Source organism: Heterodontus francisci, chromosome 13 (assembly GCF_036365525.1).
Source record: "Heterodontus francisci isolate sHetFra1 chromosome 13, sHetFra1.hap1, whole genome shotgun sequence".
Taxonomy (NCBI): Eukaryota; Metazoa; Chordata; class Chondrichthyes; order Heterodontiformes; family Heterodontidae; genus Heterodontus; species Heterodontus francisci.
Window position 1 is genome coordinate 112,252,262 of NC_090383.1, and position 18,265 is coordinate 112,270,526.

At 43.8% G+C, this 18,265-nt stretch overlaps 1 protein-coding gene across 1 annotated transcript; it reads right to left on the bottom strand.

Annotated features, from left to right (window-relative positions):
• Positions 1-4,727: 4,727 nt before the first annotated feature.
• Positions 4,728-16,648, bottom strand: coa6 (cytochrome c oxidase assembly factor 6). Its single transcript, XM_068044166.1, has 3 exons — positions 16,559-16,648; positions 8,808-8,956; positions 4,728-7,010 (listed from the first exon to the last, which is right to left on the bottom strand). The coding sequence occupies exons 2-3, from the start codon at positions 8,949-8,951 to the stop codon at positions 6,915-6,917; spliced, it is 240 nt and encodes a 79-aa protein (XP_067900267.1). The 5' UTR covers positions 8,952-8,956; positions 16,559-16,648; the 3' UTR covers positions 4,728-6,914.
• Between the last annotated feature and the right edge of the window lie 1,617 nt (positions 16,649-18,265).

Sequence of the window (18,265 nt, forward strand, 5' to 3'; positions counted from 1 at the left end):
TTTCAGATCAACTGGTTGGTTTGATTTTTTTTTTGCAAACCTGCTGCAATAAAATGCTGCAAAGCTCATTGAGCTGAAACATTAACTCTGTTTCTATCTCCAGCATCTTCTGTTTTTATTTCAGATTTCCAGCATCCGCAGTATTTTGCTTCTGCGTTGCGGATGACTGGAGTCTGCAACCACTCGTGAACCAGGCATAAGTCTGCTTGGGCTGCAATTTCCCCACCCTATATATGATCTGGCTGTTACAGTGCACAGTTATTAATACATAACTCCCCCTCAGTTTGTAATTTTTAACAAAAGCACTGGCCTGTTTAAAATGAATGGATCAGTACCTCCATTGAAATAGGATAGAGTGTTGCTCGTAAGGAATACATTGCAGGAATCCATTAATTTTAATAGGTGGAAAACCATTGGCTGTGGGCTCATAGATTCCCTGTCAAACCTGGTTGCCCCGAAATGCTGCTGTGCTATTATTTGTAGAGTTGTAATTTCAAGTCTCTTATTTTCAAATCCCAGACTTTTGATATCAGAGTATGAGTGCTTAACTCATTACAATGAAGTTGCTACTTTATCAGAGGTATTCTTCTTCTTCTTTGGCCTCCTTGTCTCGAGAGACAATGGGTAAGCGCCTGGAGGTGGTCAGTGATTTGTGAAGCAGTGCCTGGAGTGGCTATAAAGGCCAATTCTAGAGTGACAGACTCTTCCACAGGCGCTGCAGATAAAATTGTTTGTCGGGGCTGTTACACAGTTGGCTCTCCCCTTGCTTTCCCATCTTTTTTCCTGCCAACAGCTAAATCTCTTCAACTCGCCACTCTTTAGCCCCGCCTTTATGGCTGCCAGCCAGCTCTGGCGATCGCTGGCAACTGACTCCCACGACCTGTGATCAATGTCACAGGACTTCATGTCGCGTTTGCAGACGTCCTTAAAGCGGAGACATGGATGGCCGGTGGGTCTGATCCGGTGACAGGCTCGCTGTACAATGTGTCCTTGCGGATCCTGCCATCTTCCATGCGGCTCACATGGCCAAGACATCTCAAGCGCCGCTGACTCAGTAGGGTGTATATGCTGGGGATGTTGACTGCCTCGAGGACTTCTGCATTGGAGATACGGTCCTGCCACCCGATGCTAAGGATTCTCCGGAGGCAGCGAAGATGGAATGAATTGAGACGTCGCTCTTGGCTGACATACGTTGTCCAGGCCTCGCTGCCATAGAGCAAGGTACTGAGGACACAGGCTTGATATACTCGAACTTTTGTGTTCCGTGTCAGTGCGCCATTTTCCCACACTCTCTTGGCCTGTCTGGACATAGCAGCGGTAGCCTTTCCCACGCGCTTGTTGATTTCTGCATCGAGCGATAGGTTACGGGTGATAGTTGAGCCTAGGTAGGTGAACTCTTGAACCACTTCCAGAGCGTGGTCGCCAATATTGATGGATGGAGCATTTCTGATGTCCTGTCCCATGATGTTCGTTTTCTTGAGGCTGATTGTTAGGACAAATTCGTTGCAGGCAGCTGCAAACCTGTCGATGAGTCTCTGCAGACATTCTTCTGTGTGGGATGTTACTGCAGCATCGTCAGCAAAGAGGAGTTCCCTGATAGAGCGACCAAAATACTTTGGTCGCTCAGACGGGCAAGGTTGAACAACCTGCCAACAGATCTTATGTGGAGGAAAATTCCTACTTCTGAAGACTTGAACGCATGTGAGAGCAACAGGGAGAAGAAGATCCCATACAGTGTAGGTGCGAGAACACAGCCCTGTTTCACGCCACTCAGGATAGGAAAGGGGTCTGATGAGGCACCGCTATGCTGAATTGTGCCTTTCATATTGTCATGGAATGGGCAATGATACTTAGTAGCTTTGGTGGATATCTGATCTTTGCTATATAGTTCTGAAGAAGGGTCACTGACCTGAAACGTTAACTCTGCTTCGCTCTCCACAGATGCTGCCAGACCTGCTGAGTGTTTCCAGCATTTCTTGTTTTTATTTCAGATTTCCAGCATCCGCAGTATTTTGCTTTTAATCTGATCTTTGCTAGTAGTCCGAAGAGACCACGTCTGCTGACGAGGTCAAAGGCTTTGGTGAGATCTATGAAAGCAACGTAAAGGGGCATCTGTTGTTCGCGGCATTTCTCCTGTAGCTGGCGAAGGGAGAACAGCATGTCAATGGTGGATCTCTCTGCTCGAAAGCTGCACTGTGCCTCAGGGTAGACACGCTCAGCCAGCTTCTGGAGCCTGTTTAAAACGACTCGAGCGAAGACTTTCCCCACTATGCTAAGCAGGGAAATTCCACGGTAGTTGTTCCAGTCACCGCGGTCACCCTTGTTTTTATAGAGGGTGATGATATTGGTATCATGCATGTCCTGTGGTACTGCTCCCTCATCCCAGCACAGGCAAAGCAGTTCATGGAATGCTGAGAGTATAGCAGGCTTGGCACTCTTGTTTATTTCAGGGGTAATGCCGTCCTTCCCAGGGGCTTTCCCACTGGCTGGAGAATCAATGGCATCACTGAGTTCCGATTTTGTTGGCTGTTCGTCCAGCTCATCCATGACTGGCGGAAACTGGGCTGCATTGAGGGCGGTCTCAGTGACAACATTTTCCCTGGAGTACAGTTCTAGGTAGTGCTCCATCCAGCGGTCCATTTGCTTGCGTTGGTCAGTAATCGTGTCCCCTGATTTAGACTTGAGGGGGGCGATCTTCCTGATGGTTGGCCCAAAAGCTCTCTTAATGCCGGCATACATTCCTCTGATGTTTCTGGTGTCAGAGGCCAGCTGAGTACGACTGCATAAGTGTTGCCAGTAGTCATTTGCGCAGCGCCTGGCTGTTCTTTGTGCAGCGCTTCTGGCTGCTTTAAGTGCTACGGATGTTAACTCGCTGGAGGCTTTCCTGTCGTTCCAGAGGTATTAACCCATTTAAAATAAGTGGGTTGATGCTTTTGTTAATATATTGAAAAAAACAATGCCATTCCAATGGTTAGAGATCTGATATGTTACAATTACAGCATTATTTCATCGCAACCTAGGAAATGGTAGACAAAAAAAGACCAACATCCACCTAATTCACCTTCTACCATCATTGTCTTCACATGATACAATGATAATAGGATTGTTGACTAAACATAGCAATCAATCTCTATCAATTAGTCTGCAGCAGAAATAACATGAGGAAAACTCCCAGTGGTGGAAAGCTTTGGGAATCAGAGGTCCAAAGTCACCTGTTCCTCTCATTACCATATTATGTCTCAAATTACTCATAACTGTATCCCAAAATATTATATGGTTATGGTAGCATAGTGGTTACGTTACTAAACTAGTACTGCAGTTCAAGTCTCACCACAGCAGTTGAGCAATTTAAATTCAGTTAAATAAATCTGGAAGTTAGTTAGAAAATTAGTATCAATAATGGTGACTATGAAACTTTCAGATTGTTATAAAAGCCCATCTGGTTCACTATAACGCCCTTTAGAGAGGAAAATCTGCTTCCTTATTTGGTCTGCCCTATTATGTGACTCCAGACCCACAGCAATTTAAAAAAATTATTTCATGGGGTGTGGACGTCGCTGGCTAGGCCAGCATTTATTGCCCATCTCGAATTGCCCTCGAGAAGGTGGTGGTGAGATGCCTTCTTGAACCGCTGCAGTCCATGTGGGGTAGGTACACCCACAGTGCTGTTAGGAAGGGAGTTCCAGGATTTTGACCCAGCGACAGTGAAGGAACGGCGATATAGTTCCAAGTCAGGATGGTGTGTGACTTGGAGGGGAACTTGCAGGTGGTGGTGTTTTATCATGCATTTGCTGAACTTGTCCTTCGAGGTGGTAGAGGTTGCAGGTTTGGAAAGTGCTGTCAAAGGAAGCTTGGCGAGTTGCTGCAGTGCATCTTGTAGATGGTATACGCCGCTGCCACTGTGTGCCAGGAGGGGGTGAATGTATAAGGTGGTTGATAGGGTGCCAATCAAGCGGGCTGCTTTGACCTAGATGGTGTCAAGCTTCTTGAGTATTGTTGGAGTCGCACTCATCCAGGCAAGTGGAGTGTATTCCACGTGGTTGACTCTTAACTGCCCTCCGAAATGGCCTAATCAGGCACTCAGTTGTACCAAACCAAATGCTTCCAGTGCAAGAAGGCAGCTCATCATCACCTTCCCAAGGGCAATTAGCGATGGACAATAAATGATGCCAGTGATGCCCACATTTTGTGAATGAATAAAATAAATCGAATTTTCACCTGAATGAATCAATTCTGCTTCCACTGTCTGCTTTGGGAATCTGTTCCACTGATTGACCACTGTCTCACTCAAGTAATATTTCCACAGACTACATAGATCGCAAAACAGAAGTATTTTTCTCTGTATTCTGATCATTTAAGCCCAAACTGGGGTCCTTCAGACATTGGATCATAGAGTACTTATTCAACCCACCTTTTGACTAGTCCAGAAAAAGACTGCGACAAGATTTCCTTCGGTTCCCAAACTTGGTAAAAATCAGCAATTTGAAACCACAAAGTTGGTGCAGGAAATGGAAACAGAAATATGGTAGAAAAGCAGGTTGGGGGGGGGGGCGGGGGGAAGTGGGATGTTCTTCTGAACACTGCTGGGAACAGTAGAGTTAGCATTACATCTTGTCCACTTTCTTTAACCTTGGATTGCCTAATCCTGGAACTGGTGGGTGAGGGGGAAAATACTGGTACTGTTCTCAGCAAAAATACTGAAATATCGAACAAGGCCAAATCAGCAATGAGAACAATGTAAAGAATTTATTTTGCAAAATACCATGATCGCAGCAAGATACAAGCTATGATTTAATTATTTCATCATTTCAGATGAACACAGTCCAAGGATCAAATGAACACCAGAATCCATCCAGCAGCCTTGATCTTTTTAAAAAGAGGCCCAGTGAATTAATTATTTGAAGTTTCATTACCCAACAACTTTTAATTGGTGAGGTAGGGGGGATAATGCTGCAAATACACTGATTAAAGACATGAAATAGAAATACAAATGGTATTAAACGAGGAGGCATATTGTCGTGAAAGCAATCTACAGCAGCCGTCCTCAGAGTAGGGATGAGGGATTGCATCTGCGACATTGCAAACATAAGGGAACGATTTCCTCTGGTTGCTATTTCCAATGAAATAGTAAAGGTGTTCTTTTAGAATGGCTTTAATGTGAAATGGGAACCAAAGGAAATCATCTCCCTGTTAATGTACAGTGGTCTTCCTAATGACCTTTATTTACAGGTGCCCCCCCAAACACTAGTTTCAATTTGATTAAGCACTGACTTTTTGGGGTCGCTATAAACAGAAGAGTATAATTTGTGTTGCCAATAGGATTTTGGTAAAATGTAATGCTGCATGCTTGAATTTCTTGCACTACACCCACTTGAGCTTTGAAAAAGCATCCGGCAGGTTCTATCCTTCCAAAAAGTTAATGTCTCCTTCAAAAGGGGCAAGTCTGTCACTCGTGACGGTGGTGAGAGGGGCTATTTAAAGATATCACGCCACATTTAAGAGTCTTGGCTTGCATTCATTTTTTTGCCTCTCTAGTACATTGGCACCAATGTGCTCACTAAACCTAGTGTCGGCACTAAATCTGTTTCAACTCTTGTTTCTGTCAAGGCCCTTAGCTATCTATGACCAGCTGTCTGACCCGAAACAGTTTCAGAAATCGATTTTGCTGTAGAAAAACTCAGCAGATACTTGTTTAATTCATTTTCTCCATATGTTAAACTTTATTAAATATATATATATATATTTCTCCAAACCTGTATACCCAGCTGAATATTTTGTGCTATAAACATTAAATGAAGGCTATTTGAAGTGAAATTGTGAAATTCAGATTTCTCGATAGTATTCATTTGTTTTTAAAATATGTACAGTTAAAGGGGGGGGGGGGGGGGGAGAGACTGTATCTATTTAAAATAAGTACAATTTAATAGTTTAATCATGAATAGGGCCAGTTCTCTGCTAACTGAAATAGTTACACTGTGTTACATTGGTAAGCCAGCAGGGGGAGCATTATCTCTGTGCTGCATTCAGACATGGAGTCATGACCCTGACCAGTTAACCTTCTGATGTCGCGCTATTCTTTTCTAGAAAATTCTGCCAAATTAATTTCATTTTAAAAGTGTTGAGTACGATTTTAAAAATAATTTCTGTGACGCCGCTAGGATTTCCAGTAGAGCGACAAGGACATTCAGTCTATCCCTCGCAACGTGGCAGACAAATGAGACATTTTGTACCACAGCTAACTATCAGTATAGTTATAGATTTTGCTCTTCGAAACTTGGCTTGTATCTGGAGACTGCATTTTGAAGTAGATTAACAGCTGGCTGATCACAGCTCAGTCACTAGCGGTGGAAGAAGTCTGAGGTAATTAAGTGGGTCAGGCAGCAGCAAAGTGTATTGATTTTTGGGTGCAATTTTTCCTGCACCATGCTTGGACAAAAGTGTTAAATAAACTGACAATAACTGATAATGGCACAATGTGACAGCAAGAGAATGGTCATTTCATGAAGAAAGTGTAGAGCAACATTGTTCTCCTAGGGGACCGATATCTTCTGCTTGTCATCTGTAGTGAAATTGCAAGTGTGTTCATTATAAAACATGTTTACAATTTCACTACAAATACTGGTGGCTGTATACACTCTTGTAACTGCCCTTCTCCAAAGTTTGGCCACACAAAACACGTGATTGACAGCAAACCTACTGACAACTGAGGGCTGCTGAAACAAGGTGCAATTGCTAATTACCACGATCACAGTCACCAGCACCAACTGCAGACGATCTCTCAACCAACATTCTCCTCAGGAACCACCAGCAATTTCTGGATCAATGATTTCAGCTGCTGTGCATTGTGGCGGGACATCAACAGCCACCTGTCTCCGAGAGTCAACTGCCCCAGTGTCATCTCCGCTGCCAGACAGTTATAGTTTGGTGACATTCTCCTGTGGCTGAAATCCTCCACTTTGCATCTTCTCCTTGTATTTCAAATAGTCTCTCCTTTTGTCAAAATACTTTATCTGTTGAGTAGAGAGCAAAGTCAGTTATAACTTACCCAACAGCAATGAAAGGCAGCTCATATGCAACATAATAATAGATTTTATTCTTTTTTACATTTGATTATATAAGCACTGATGTTACTCATCATCTTCCGCAAGAACTGGACTCCCTATAATTACTGCAGTGCTGCACTGCCATAGCACATAACGCAGCGATAACAGCACACTTACCATTTAGTCACTGCAAACTATTGCGGTGAGGCCCACTTGGGTAAATATCGTACTCCTGCCACAACAGATCCTCACTACTGTCTGGGAGGATCTGGAAAATGGGATTAGAATAGATAGGTACTTGATGGTCAGCACAGACACGATGGGCTGAAGAGCCTGCTTGTGTGCTGTATAACTTATTATGGAGCACAGTGTGATATTTCAGTCTCAGATGGCCGATTGTTTTTTTTTTTGACACTTCATGGAATTTTTATGCTTTGCATATGTTTCCCGGCGTTTAGAAGAGTGAGAAGTGATTTTATCAAAACATATGAAATTCTTAAGGGGCTTGACAGGGTAGATGCTAAGAAAATGTTTCCCCCTGGCTGGGGAATCTAGAACACGGGATCACAGCCTCAGAATAAGGGGTCGGCCATTTAGGACTGAGATGAGGAGAAATTTCTTCACTCAGAGGGTTGTGAATCTTTGCAATTCTCTACCCCTGAGATCTGTGGAAGTTCAGTCAGTCATTCAGTATCTTCAAGACAGAGGTTTAATATATTTTTCGGGACTGAAGGAAATAAGGAATAAGGGGACAGTGCAGGAAGATAGAGTTGAGGTGGAAGATCAGGCACGATCATGCTGAACGGAAGGGCAAGTTTGAAGGGCAAAATGGCCGATTCCAGCTCCTATCTATTAGGTTCTTATGTTTTGCCTCACTTGTGGTCCAGCTGGCTTCTCTGCTATTGTGAGTGGATGTGTAGTGGTCTGTCACTCCTGGAAAGCAGTAGAGATTCTCTCAAATTTTCCTGCACTTCTCTCTCTCCCAACCCATCGAGGCCCCAGACAGAGTGGATGAAACACAGTCTCCTCAACTGTGATGGGAGAGGCCATGAACTGATTAAACAGGCTTTCAGCTCAAATCCTTGCCTGTGTGTGTTAAAGCACTGGCATCACAGCACCACCTGCTGGCTAACAACTTTGAACGAGTGAATTAGAATTCTCCAACAGGCACACCTAACTCATCATGTTAAAGCAAAAGGGATTGTACTTTCAATAATTACAGTACTGTGATCCATAATTATGTTAAAATACTGAATTCACCTCTAAGGTACCAAGTATTTGACTAATTTGACTAAAAAAAAAAAAATGGAAAATCTGGAGTAAAATTAGAAAATTCTGCAGACAAAGCGCCTCCACCCAAAATATTAACCTGCCTTTTCTCTTGCTGCCGTGCACTTCCAGCATTTACTTTTACACTAAATATTTAATTATATCTAATAAAATGGGTCTATTAGGGCCTGTCCAAGCTTTTGTCAGAATGACCAAATAGGTGAGAGAATTGTGTAGCCTTGGGCTCTTGCCTAATGATTAAATCCATCAATCTGTACACATCTCAAGTCCCTAACAGAATTTGATGTTCTGATTTAAGATTTATCCCCCCCACTGAGGCACCAGTGCCAAGAATAGCCCTTAAGACAGAGTGGTGGAGGAAACTAGATGTGGAAATGTTGGGGTGAGGTGAGAGTAGGGTTCTTCTGGATGGATGTATTAAAATGGGCTGAATGCTGCTTAAAAGGGACACACTAGCTCGATTTTACTACTCACCCATTGCTGTGGACAGCTGCTTTCAAATACCGTTCTGAATTTCTGACACTCCAAAGAATCCTTATCATTGTCATCCAGACACTGCCAGTATCTATCCCTCGCTCCCCAACAGGTCTTCCTCTCCTCTGCTGTTGGAGCAGTCATTCTTCCTGGGAAATTATAATTTAGATGTAAATCAATAGGAATACACAGTGAAGGTTGTCTCAACGTCTCGGAGGACTGTTACCAATCATTACAGAGCAGAAGGAGGCCATTCGGCCCATCGTGTCCGCACTGGCTCTCTGAAAGAGCAACTCCCTCAGTTCCATTCCCCCACCTTCTCCCCATAACCCTGCACATTCTTCCTTTTCATATAACAGTCTAACTCCCTTTTGAATGCTTCAATTGAACCTGCCTCCATCACACTCTCAGGCAGCACATTCCAGACCTTAACCACTCGCTGCATGAAAAAGTTTTTCCTCATGTCACTTTTGCTTCTCTTACCAAATACTTTAAATCTGTGCCCTCTCGTTCTCAATCCTTTCATGAGTGGGAACAGTTTCTCTCTATCTACTCTGTCCAGACCCCCCATGATTTTGAATGCCTCTATCAAATCACCTCTCAGCCTTCTCTTCTCCAAGGAAAACAGTCCTAACTTCTCTATCTTCATAACTGAAATTCCTTATCCGTGGAACCATTCTCGTGAATCTTTTCAGCACGCACTCCAATGCTCTCGCATCTTTCCTGAAGTGCGGCGCCCAGAATTGGACACAATACTCCAGCTAAGGCCAAACTAGTGTCTTGTACAAGTTCAAAATAACTTCCTTGTTCTTGTACTCTATGCCACTATTAATAAAGCCCAGGGTACTGTATACTTTATTAACCATGCTATCAACCTGTCCTGCCACCTTCAATGACTTATGCAAATATACACCTAGGTCCCTCTGCTCCTGCACCCCCTTTAGAAGTACCCTTTATTCTATATTGTCTCTCCATGTTCTCTCTACCAAAATGAATCACATTTCTCTGCGTTGAACTTCATCTGTCCCCTGTCTGCCCATTCCATCAACTTGACTATGTCCTTTTGAAGTTCTACTCTATCCTCCTCACAGTTCACAATGCTTCCAAGTTTCGTATCATCTGCAAACTTTGAAATTGTGCCCTGTACACCAAGGTCTAGGTCATTAATATATATCAGGAAAAGCAAGGGGGTCCCAACACTGATCCCTGGGGAACTCTACTACAAACCTTCCGCCAGCCTGAAAAACATCTGTTAACCACTACTCTTTGTTTCCTGTCACTCAGCCAATTTGATATCCATGTTGCTACTATCCCTTTTATTCCATAAGCTACAAGTTGGCTCACAAGTCTGCTGTGTGGCACTGTATCAAATGCCTTCTGAAAGTCCATGTACACCACATCAACAGCATTGCCCTCATCAATCCTCTCTGTTACCTCCTCGATGAACTCCAGCAAATTAGTTAAACATGATTGTCCTTAAGAAATCCATGCTGGCTTTCCTTAATTAACTCGCATTTGTCCATGTCACTATTGATTTTGACCCAAATTATTTTTTCTAGAAGTTTTCACACCACCAAAGCTAAACTGACTAGCCTGTAGTTGCTGGGCTTATCTTTACACCCTTTTTTGAACAAGGGTGTAACATTTGCAATTCTTCAGTCCTCCGGCACCATCCCAGAGTCTAAGGAAGACTGAAAAATTATGGCCAGTGCCTCTGCAATTTCCACCCTCACTTCCCTCGGTATCCTTGGATGCATCCCATCCAGCCCTGGTGCTTTATCCACTTTAAGTACAGACAGCCTATCTAATAGAGTCAGAGAGAGTCATAGAGAGATACAGGACTGAAACAGGCCCTTCGGCCCACCGAGTCTGTGCCGACCAACAACCGCCCATTTATACTAATCCTACATTAATCCTATCTTGCCTACCACATCCCCACCATTCTCCTACCACCTACCTACACTAGGGGCAATTTACAATGGCCAATTTACCTATCAACCTGCAAGTCTTTGGCGGTGGGAGGAAACCGGAGCACCTGGCGGAAACCCACCCGGTCACAGGGAGAATTTGCAAACTCCGCACAGGCAGTACCCAGAACTGAACCCGGGTCGCTGGAGCTGTGAGGCTGCGGTGCTAACCACTGCGCCATTGTGCCGCCCAAATACTACTTTATCAATTTTAAACCCCTTTAGTGTCTGACTTGCCATCTCTTTCAACATTTCCTGAGTTGCATCTTTGTCCTTGGTGAAGACAGCTGCAAAGTATTCATTTAATACCTCAGCTATGCCCTCTGCCTCCATGTGTAAATCCCCTTTCTGGTCTCTAATCAGCCCCACTCCTTTTACTATTTATATGTCTATAGAAAACTTTGGGATTTCCTTTAATGTTAGCTGCCAGTCTCTTTTTATGCTCTCTCTTTGTTTCTCGTATTTGTTTTTTCATTTCCCCTCTCGACCTTCTATATTCAGCCTGGTTCTCAATCATATTTTCTACCTGGCGATTGTCATAAGCACACTTTTTCTTCTTTATCTTAATCTCTATCTTGTTTGTCATCCAAGGATGTCTGGATTTGTTTGCCCTACTTTTCCCCTTCAAGGGAACATACCTTGACTGTGCCCAAATGAAAGGTCTGCAAAGGAAACCCAACCGAGCCTGACTGCCGGACCCGGAAGTGCGACCCGACACGTCGTCAGGTCGGGTAGCAGACCTTTACATCAGTACATGGGTATAGGCCTACTACCCGACCCGACCCCGACAGGATCCGCGACATGTCGGGTTAGGTTGCATTTCCAGGTCCAGCATTCGGGTTCGGTCGGGTTTCCTTTGGAGACCTTTACCTCACATATAAGGCTATCCAACAGGGCATTGCCATGCTTTAGCCTGAACTATCTCTTTTTTGAAGGTAGACCAGGTAAGCTGTCTTTTTGTTTTATTCATTCACGGGATGTGGCCATCACTAGCAAGGCCAGCATTTATTGTCCATCCTGATTTGCTCTGGAGAAAGTGGTGGCGAGCTGCCTTCTTGAATACAACTGAATGGCTTGCTCCACCATTTCAGAGGACAATTAAGAATCAACCATATTGTTGTGGCTCTGGAGTCGCATATGGGCCAGACCGGGTCAAGGTGGCAGATTTCCTTCCCTAAAGGACATCAGTGAACTAGGTGGATTTTTAATGACAATCCTGTTGTTTCATGATCGCAGTTACCGTACTGGATTTTTACTCCAGATTTAATTAACTGAATTTAAACTCCCTAACTGATGTGGTGGGATTTGAACTCTTCTCTGGATGAGGCTGGGCCTCTGGATTGCCAGTCCTGTAACATAACCAGCATGCGACCGTATCTCATCTGCATTTTTGTTGAAAAAAGTGAACTGTTCACCAGAATATCTTTTGACCCAAGGGCCATACTTTGCTTTACTTATATCATAAGCCTTGGATCCTGTTTTATTGTAGGGTAGGGACTGTGCGTCTCGGCCTGTACAATAATTACCTGAAAAGTAGAGACTTGCATCATTACCTGTAAAGTAGGGGCTGTTTCTTTTACATAAGAACATAAGAAATAGGGGCAGGAGTACGCCAGACAGCCACTCAAGCTTGCTCTGCCATTCAACACAATCATGGCTGATCTTTCGCCAGCTCCCATATCCCTTGATTCCCTGAGACCAAACATCTGTCTATCACAGCCTTGAATATATTCAACGATGGAGCATCCCCAACCCTCTGTGATATGGAATTCCAAAGATTCACAACCCTTTGAGTGAAGGAGTTTCTCATCTCACTCCTAAATGATCGGCCCCTTATCCTGAGACTTGTGCCGTGTTCTAGATTCTCCAGCCAGGGGAATCAATCTTTGTTTATCCTGTCGAGCCCCTTCAGAATCTTGCATGTTTCAATGAGATCGCCTCTCATTCTTCTAAACTTCAGAGAGTATAGGCCCAATTTATTAATCCTATCACAGGACAACCCTCACATCCCAGGGACCAATCTAGAGAACCTTTGCTGTACCACCCCCAGTGCAAGTACATCCTTCCTTAGATATGGAGACCAAAACTGCACACAGTACTCCAGATGTGGTCTCACCAAAGACTTGTAGAAATGTAGTGAGACTTCCTTCTTATTGTACTCCAATCCTCTTGCAATAAAGGCCAACATGCCTTTCTAATTGCTTGCTGCACCTGCATGCTAACTTTCTGTGCTCCTTGTACGAGTACACCCAAGTCTCTCTCAACATCTACATTTACAAGTTTCACGCTTTTTAAAAAATATTATATTCTTGCCTTTGGGAAACAGAACTGCAAAGTCATCCAGACAGTAAGGAGCTGTAAAAAGGACTTAAAAAAAAAAGACAGGACCCCACAGGGAGTGGGAATCATCTACAGTGCAGGATAGAGATTATTCTGTTTAGGTCAAGTAAGACGACCCATTGTGTATTCTTTATTTTGTATCCTTACACATGGCAAAAGAACCAAAGGCAACATGAGGAAAAACTTTTTTATGCAGCCAGTGGTTATGATCTGGAATGCACTGAGAGTGTAGTGGAGGTAGATTCAATTGTGGCTTTCAAAAGAGAATTGGATAAGAACATGAAAAGAAAACATTTGCATGGGTATGGGAAAAGGTGGGGGAGTAGGACTAGCGGAGTTTCTCTTGCAGAGAGCTGGCACAGACACGACAGCCCGAATGGCCTCCTTCTGTGCTGTAATCATTCTATGATTCTATACTATTAAAGTGAAGAACTTCACACTTCCCACCTGCCACCTTGTTGCCACTCACTTAAATTGTCTATATCTCTTTGCAGCCTCTTTATGTCATCCTCACAGCTTACATTACCACCTAGTTTTGTATCAGCAAACTTAGATAAATTACTCTCGGTCTCTTCATCCAAGTCATTAATATAGATTGTAACTAGCTGAGACCCCAGCACTGACCCTTGCATCACTCCACTAGTCATAGCCTGCCAACTTGAAATGTTCCATTTATCCCTACTCTCTGCTTCCTGGCATCTATCCAGGCTAATATATCACCCCAACTCCATGAGCCTTTATCTTGCATGGCACCTTATCAAATATCTTTGGAAATCCAAGTATACTACATCGACTGGTTTCCCCTTTATCTACCAGACTAGTTACATCCTCAAAAAACTCTTAAATTGGTCAAACACGATTTCCCTTTTGTAAAACCATTTTGACTGTCTGATCATACTATGATTTTTTAAATGCATTAAGACTTCCTTAATAATAGATTCCAGCATTTTTTCCAATGACTGATGTCACCACCTGTAACGCGGGGTCTGGGAGTCATTTAATAAAAACAGAAAATGCTGGAAATACTCAGCAGGTCTGGCAGCAATGACGACCCCTCATTAAAACTGGGAAAAGTTAGAAATGTAATAGGTTTTAAGTAGGTCAAATGGGGGAGGGTGCAAAAGAACAAAAAGGAAGGTCTGTGATAGGGCAGAAGATGGGAGACATTAAATGACAAAAGTGTTGGTGGGGCAGAGCCAAAGAGTAATAATGGGATCAAGTAAAGAGACAATAGATGCGTCCAGAGGAGGTGTGAATGGTAGAAGCAAAAAAATGAGAAAACTTGAGAGTTAAGAGCCTGCAAAGAAAATGGTAACAAAATGGGGGCAGTGATTACCGTCTGAAATTGTTGAACTCAATGTTGAGTCCAGAAGGCTGTAAAGTACCGAATGGAAAGATATGGTGCTGTTCCTCGAGCTTGCATCGACCTTCACTGGAACATGCAGTAGGCTGAGGACAGAGATGCCAGCATGAGAGCAAGGTGGAGAATTAAAACGGCAGGCCACCGGAAGCTCGAGATCATGCGGACTGAGCGGAGGTACTCCACAAAGCGGTCACCCAATCATCATTTGGTCTCCCCAGCGCAGAGCAGACCGCACTGAGAGCAGCAAACACAGTATAGTAAATTGAAGGAAATGTACATAAATCACTATTTCACCTGGAAGGAGTGTTTGGGGCCTTGGACGGTGAGCAGAGAGGAGGTAAGAGGGCAGGGTGTTCTGATGAAAGGTCACACAGACCTGAAACATTAACAGATGCTGCCTGACCTGAGTATTTCCAGCATTTTCTGTTTTTGTTACATTTCCTGTGCTTGCACGGAAAGGTGCTATGGGAAGAGGACGGGGTGTTGGAGTTGAATGAGGAGCGGACCAGTGCGTGCGGAGGTAACAGTCCCTTCAGAATGCTGAAAGGGGAGAGGAGGGGGAAGATGCATTTGGTGGTGACATCACACTGGAGGTGGTGGAAAATGATCTGTTGAACACAGAAGCCGGTGGAGTGGACGGTGCAGACAAGGGGAACCCTATTGTGGTTCTGGGAGGTTGGGGAAGGAGTGAGAGCAGATGTGCATGAAATAGAACGGACATGGTCGCGGGTGCTGTCAACCATGGATGAGGGGAATCCTCGGCTGAGGAAAAAGGAAGACATATCAGAAGCTCTGGTGTGGAAGATTACATCATAACCGATGCGACAGAGATGGAGAAACTGGGACAATGGAGTCCTTACAGGAAGCAGGGTGTGAGAAAGTGTAAATCGCGGTTACTGTGGGAGTCAGTGGACTTCCAAAAAATGCTTGTTGATAGCATATCCTCAGACTGAGAAGCTGAGGAAGGGAAGGGTCGGAGATGGACCATGTGAAGGTGAGAGAAGGTTGGAAATTGGGAGCAAAGTTGATGTTTTCCAGTTAAGGACAAAAGCAGGAGAATACAGTCATCAATATACTGGAAAAAAAGAGTTGACAGTGGGGGCCCTAGTAGGACTGGAACAAGAAATGTTCCACATATACCACAGAGGCAGGCCTAGCTAGGCACCATGCAGGTATCCATAGCAATACCGTTTATTTGGAGGAAGTGAGAGGAGTTGCAGGAGAAGTTGTTCAACGAAAGAACAAAGTTCAGCCAGGCTGAGGGTGGTGGATGGAAACTGGTTTGGACCTCCGTTCAGAGAAGAAATGGAGAGCTCTCAGGCCGTCCTGGTGAGGGATGGAGGTGTAGAGGGAATGAAAGTCCATGGTGAAAAGGTGAGGCCCAGGAAATTGGAAACTGTTAAACTGATGGAGGGTATCAGAAGAATTACAGGCGTTGGTGGGAAAGAGACTGGACAAAGGGAGAAAAAAAATAAGACCGGTTAGCAAGAAATCAGTTCAATGGGGCAGTAACAGGCCGAAACGATGGGCCTACCCTACCAGCTCTTGTCTTTTAATGTCCCCGGTCTTCCGCCTCATGCCCTTAGTTCTTTTTTCTACTCTTCCCCCATTTGACCTACTTAAAAGCTATTACATTTTTTTTGTCCAGCTCTGATGGTCATCGATCTGAAACGTTAACTCTGTTTCTCTCTTCACAGATGCTGCCTGACCTGCTGAGTATTTCCAGCACTTTCTCTTTTTATTTCAGATTTCCAGCACCTGCAGTATTTTGTTGTTGTACTTTGGGTCATTGCCAGTGCAGTAATTACCTGTAAACTGAAACCAGGGGCTGCCCTGGGCACGAAATGCTCTAATTTCCTTTTAAAAGAGATTTCATTTCCCACAATAATATTTTTTTGTTTGAATTCCCTGACCGCCCCACCCCCAGAGTCTGACCTTCGGGGACAGTTCACGGGGGACACAACTACGACCTGCAAATTTACGGACGCCACCACTACCTTGATGCCGGGGAATTGTAACTACATGAAGACCCCTAAACTAAGCATTACATTGAATAAATGTTATATATTTATTATTTTTACCTCCTCGCTGCTCCCGCTTCCACAACCTTCACTCCCCCTCTGCGCTAAAATGGCGGCGAAATCTCGGCGGTCCAATATTTCCGGAACATATGGCCAGGGGAACGGGCGTCGATGGGAAGGAATTTACGTAATGCACGATACAGTTCCGGTTACAATGGAGCATCACGTGATGAGCCGCCATCTTTCTTCAAGGCAAAATATTCCCAGGAGATTACTGATAACAAAGATTTATTAGTCCAGTGGAATATGAACTGGGCACATCAAACTATCATAGATCATGTTGTTCCTCTAAAATAACTGACACTATTATGACTCCAATTCCTGAATTACACTTTTGGTTTGATTGTTTCATAACTAATAAAAAATAATTTTCAGTATAGATTAGTGACCTAAAGAGTGTTCACAAGCTGGATACAAATGAATGAGGTTATTCACCCCACCTTTGTCCAAATAAAAGACCAACATCATGTCATAGAATGATTACAGCACAGAAGGAGGACATTCGGCCTGTCATGTCCATGCCAGCCCTCTGCAAGAGCAACTCACCTAGTCCCATTCCCCAGCCTTTTCCCCGTAACCCTGCAAATGTTTTTCTCTTCAGATAATTGTCCAATTCTCCTATGAACGCCACGACTGAACTGCCTCCATCACACTCTCAGGCTGTGCGTTCCAGATCCTAATCACTCACTGCGTAAAAATGTTTTTCCTCATGTCACTGTTGCTTCTTTTGCCAATCACCTTAAATCGGTGTTCTCTGGTTTTGGATCCTTCAGCCAATGGAAACAGTTTCTCCCTATCTACTCTTTCCACATCCCTCATGATTTTGAACACCTCTATCAAATCTTCTCTTTTCCAATCAGACTTGCCCCAGCTTCTCCAAACTATCCATGTAACTGAAGTTCCTCAACCCTGGAACAATTCCCGTGAATCTTTTCTGCACCCTCTCTAATGCCTTAACATCCTTCCTAAAGCATGGTGCCTAGAACTGGAGACAACACTCCATTTGAGGCTGAACCAGTGTTTTATCTAGGTTTATCATAACTTCCTTGCTTTTGTACTCTATGCCCCTACTTATAAAGCCAAGGATCCCGTATGCTTTATTAACCACTTTCTCAACGTGCCCTGCTATCTTCATTGATTGTGCTCATATGGACTCCCAGGTCCCTCTGCTACTGCACACCCTGTAGAATTTTATTTTGCCTCTCCTCATTCTTCCTACCAAAATGAATCACTTCACATGTTTCCCCACCACCTCATCTAATTTACTGGTGAGTGAGTTTTTGTTTATTTTGTTTTGCCTCCACCACCCACCTGGATGTCTATTCTAAGTGTTGAGCTCTGAAATTATCAGACATTTTCTAGAATGACTTCTCATAAACGTCAGTATAATCACACATTAATGAATCCTAGCTAATGAATTGTAGCGTTGTGCTGCTTTATGACGGAAGGTGCTGAGAATTTGGGTAACTTGACCTAACCAGACCCTTACAGCAGGTCTGATAATGTGAAAATAAAGGAGTACTTGAAATATAAGGCATTTTGTCAACATTCGAAAAGAAAAAAGACAGACTAACATTGTTTGGGTACCATTGCACCACACAAGTACCAGGCAATGAGCATCTCAAACAAGAGAAAATCTAACCATCTCCCCTAGACATTCAATGGCATTACAATTGCTGTATCCCCCACCATCAATATCCTGGGGAT

Excerpts from the sequence above, each read along its gene's own strand:
- coa6 (XM_068044166.1), bottom strand. The coding sequence starts at position 8,951 with ATGACTGCTCCAACAGCAGAGGAGAGGAAGACCTGTTGGGGAGCGAGG. Across the intron at positions 7,011-8,807 it reads GCAGCTGTCCACAGCAATGG|ATAAAGTATTTTGACAAAAG; the intron begins GTGAGTAGTAAA and ends TCTACTCAACAG.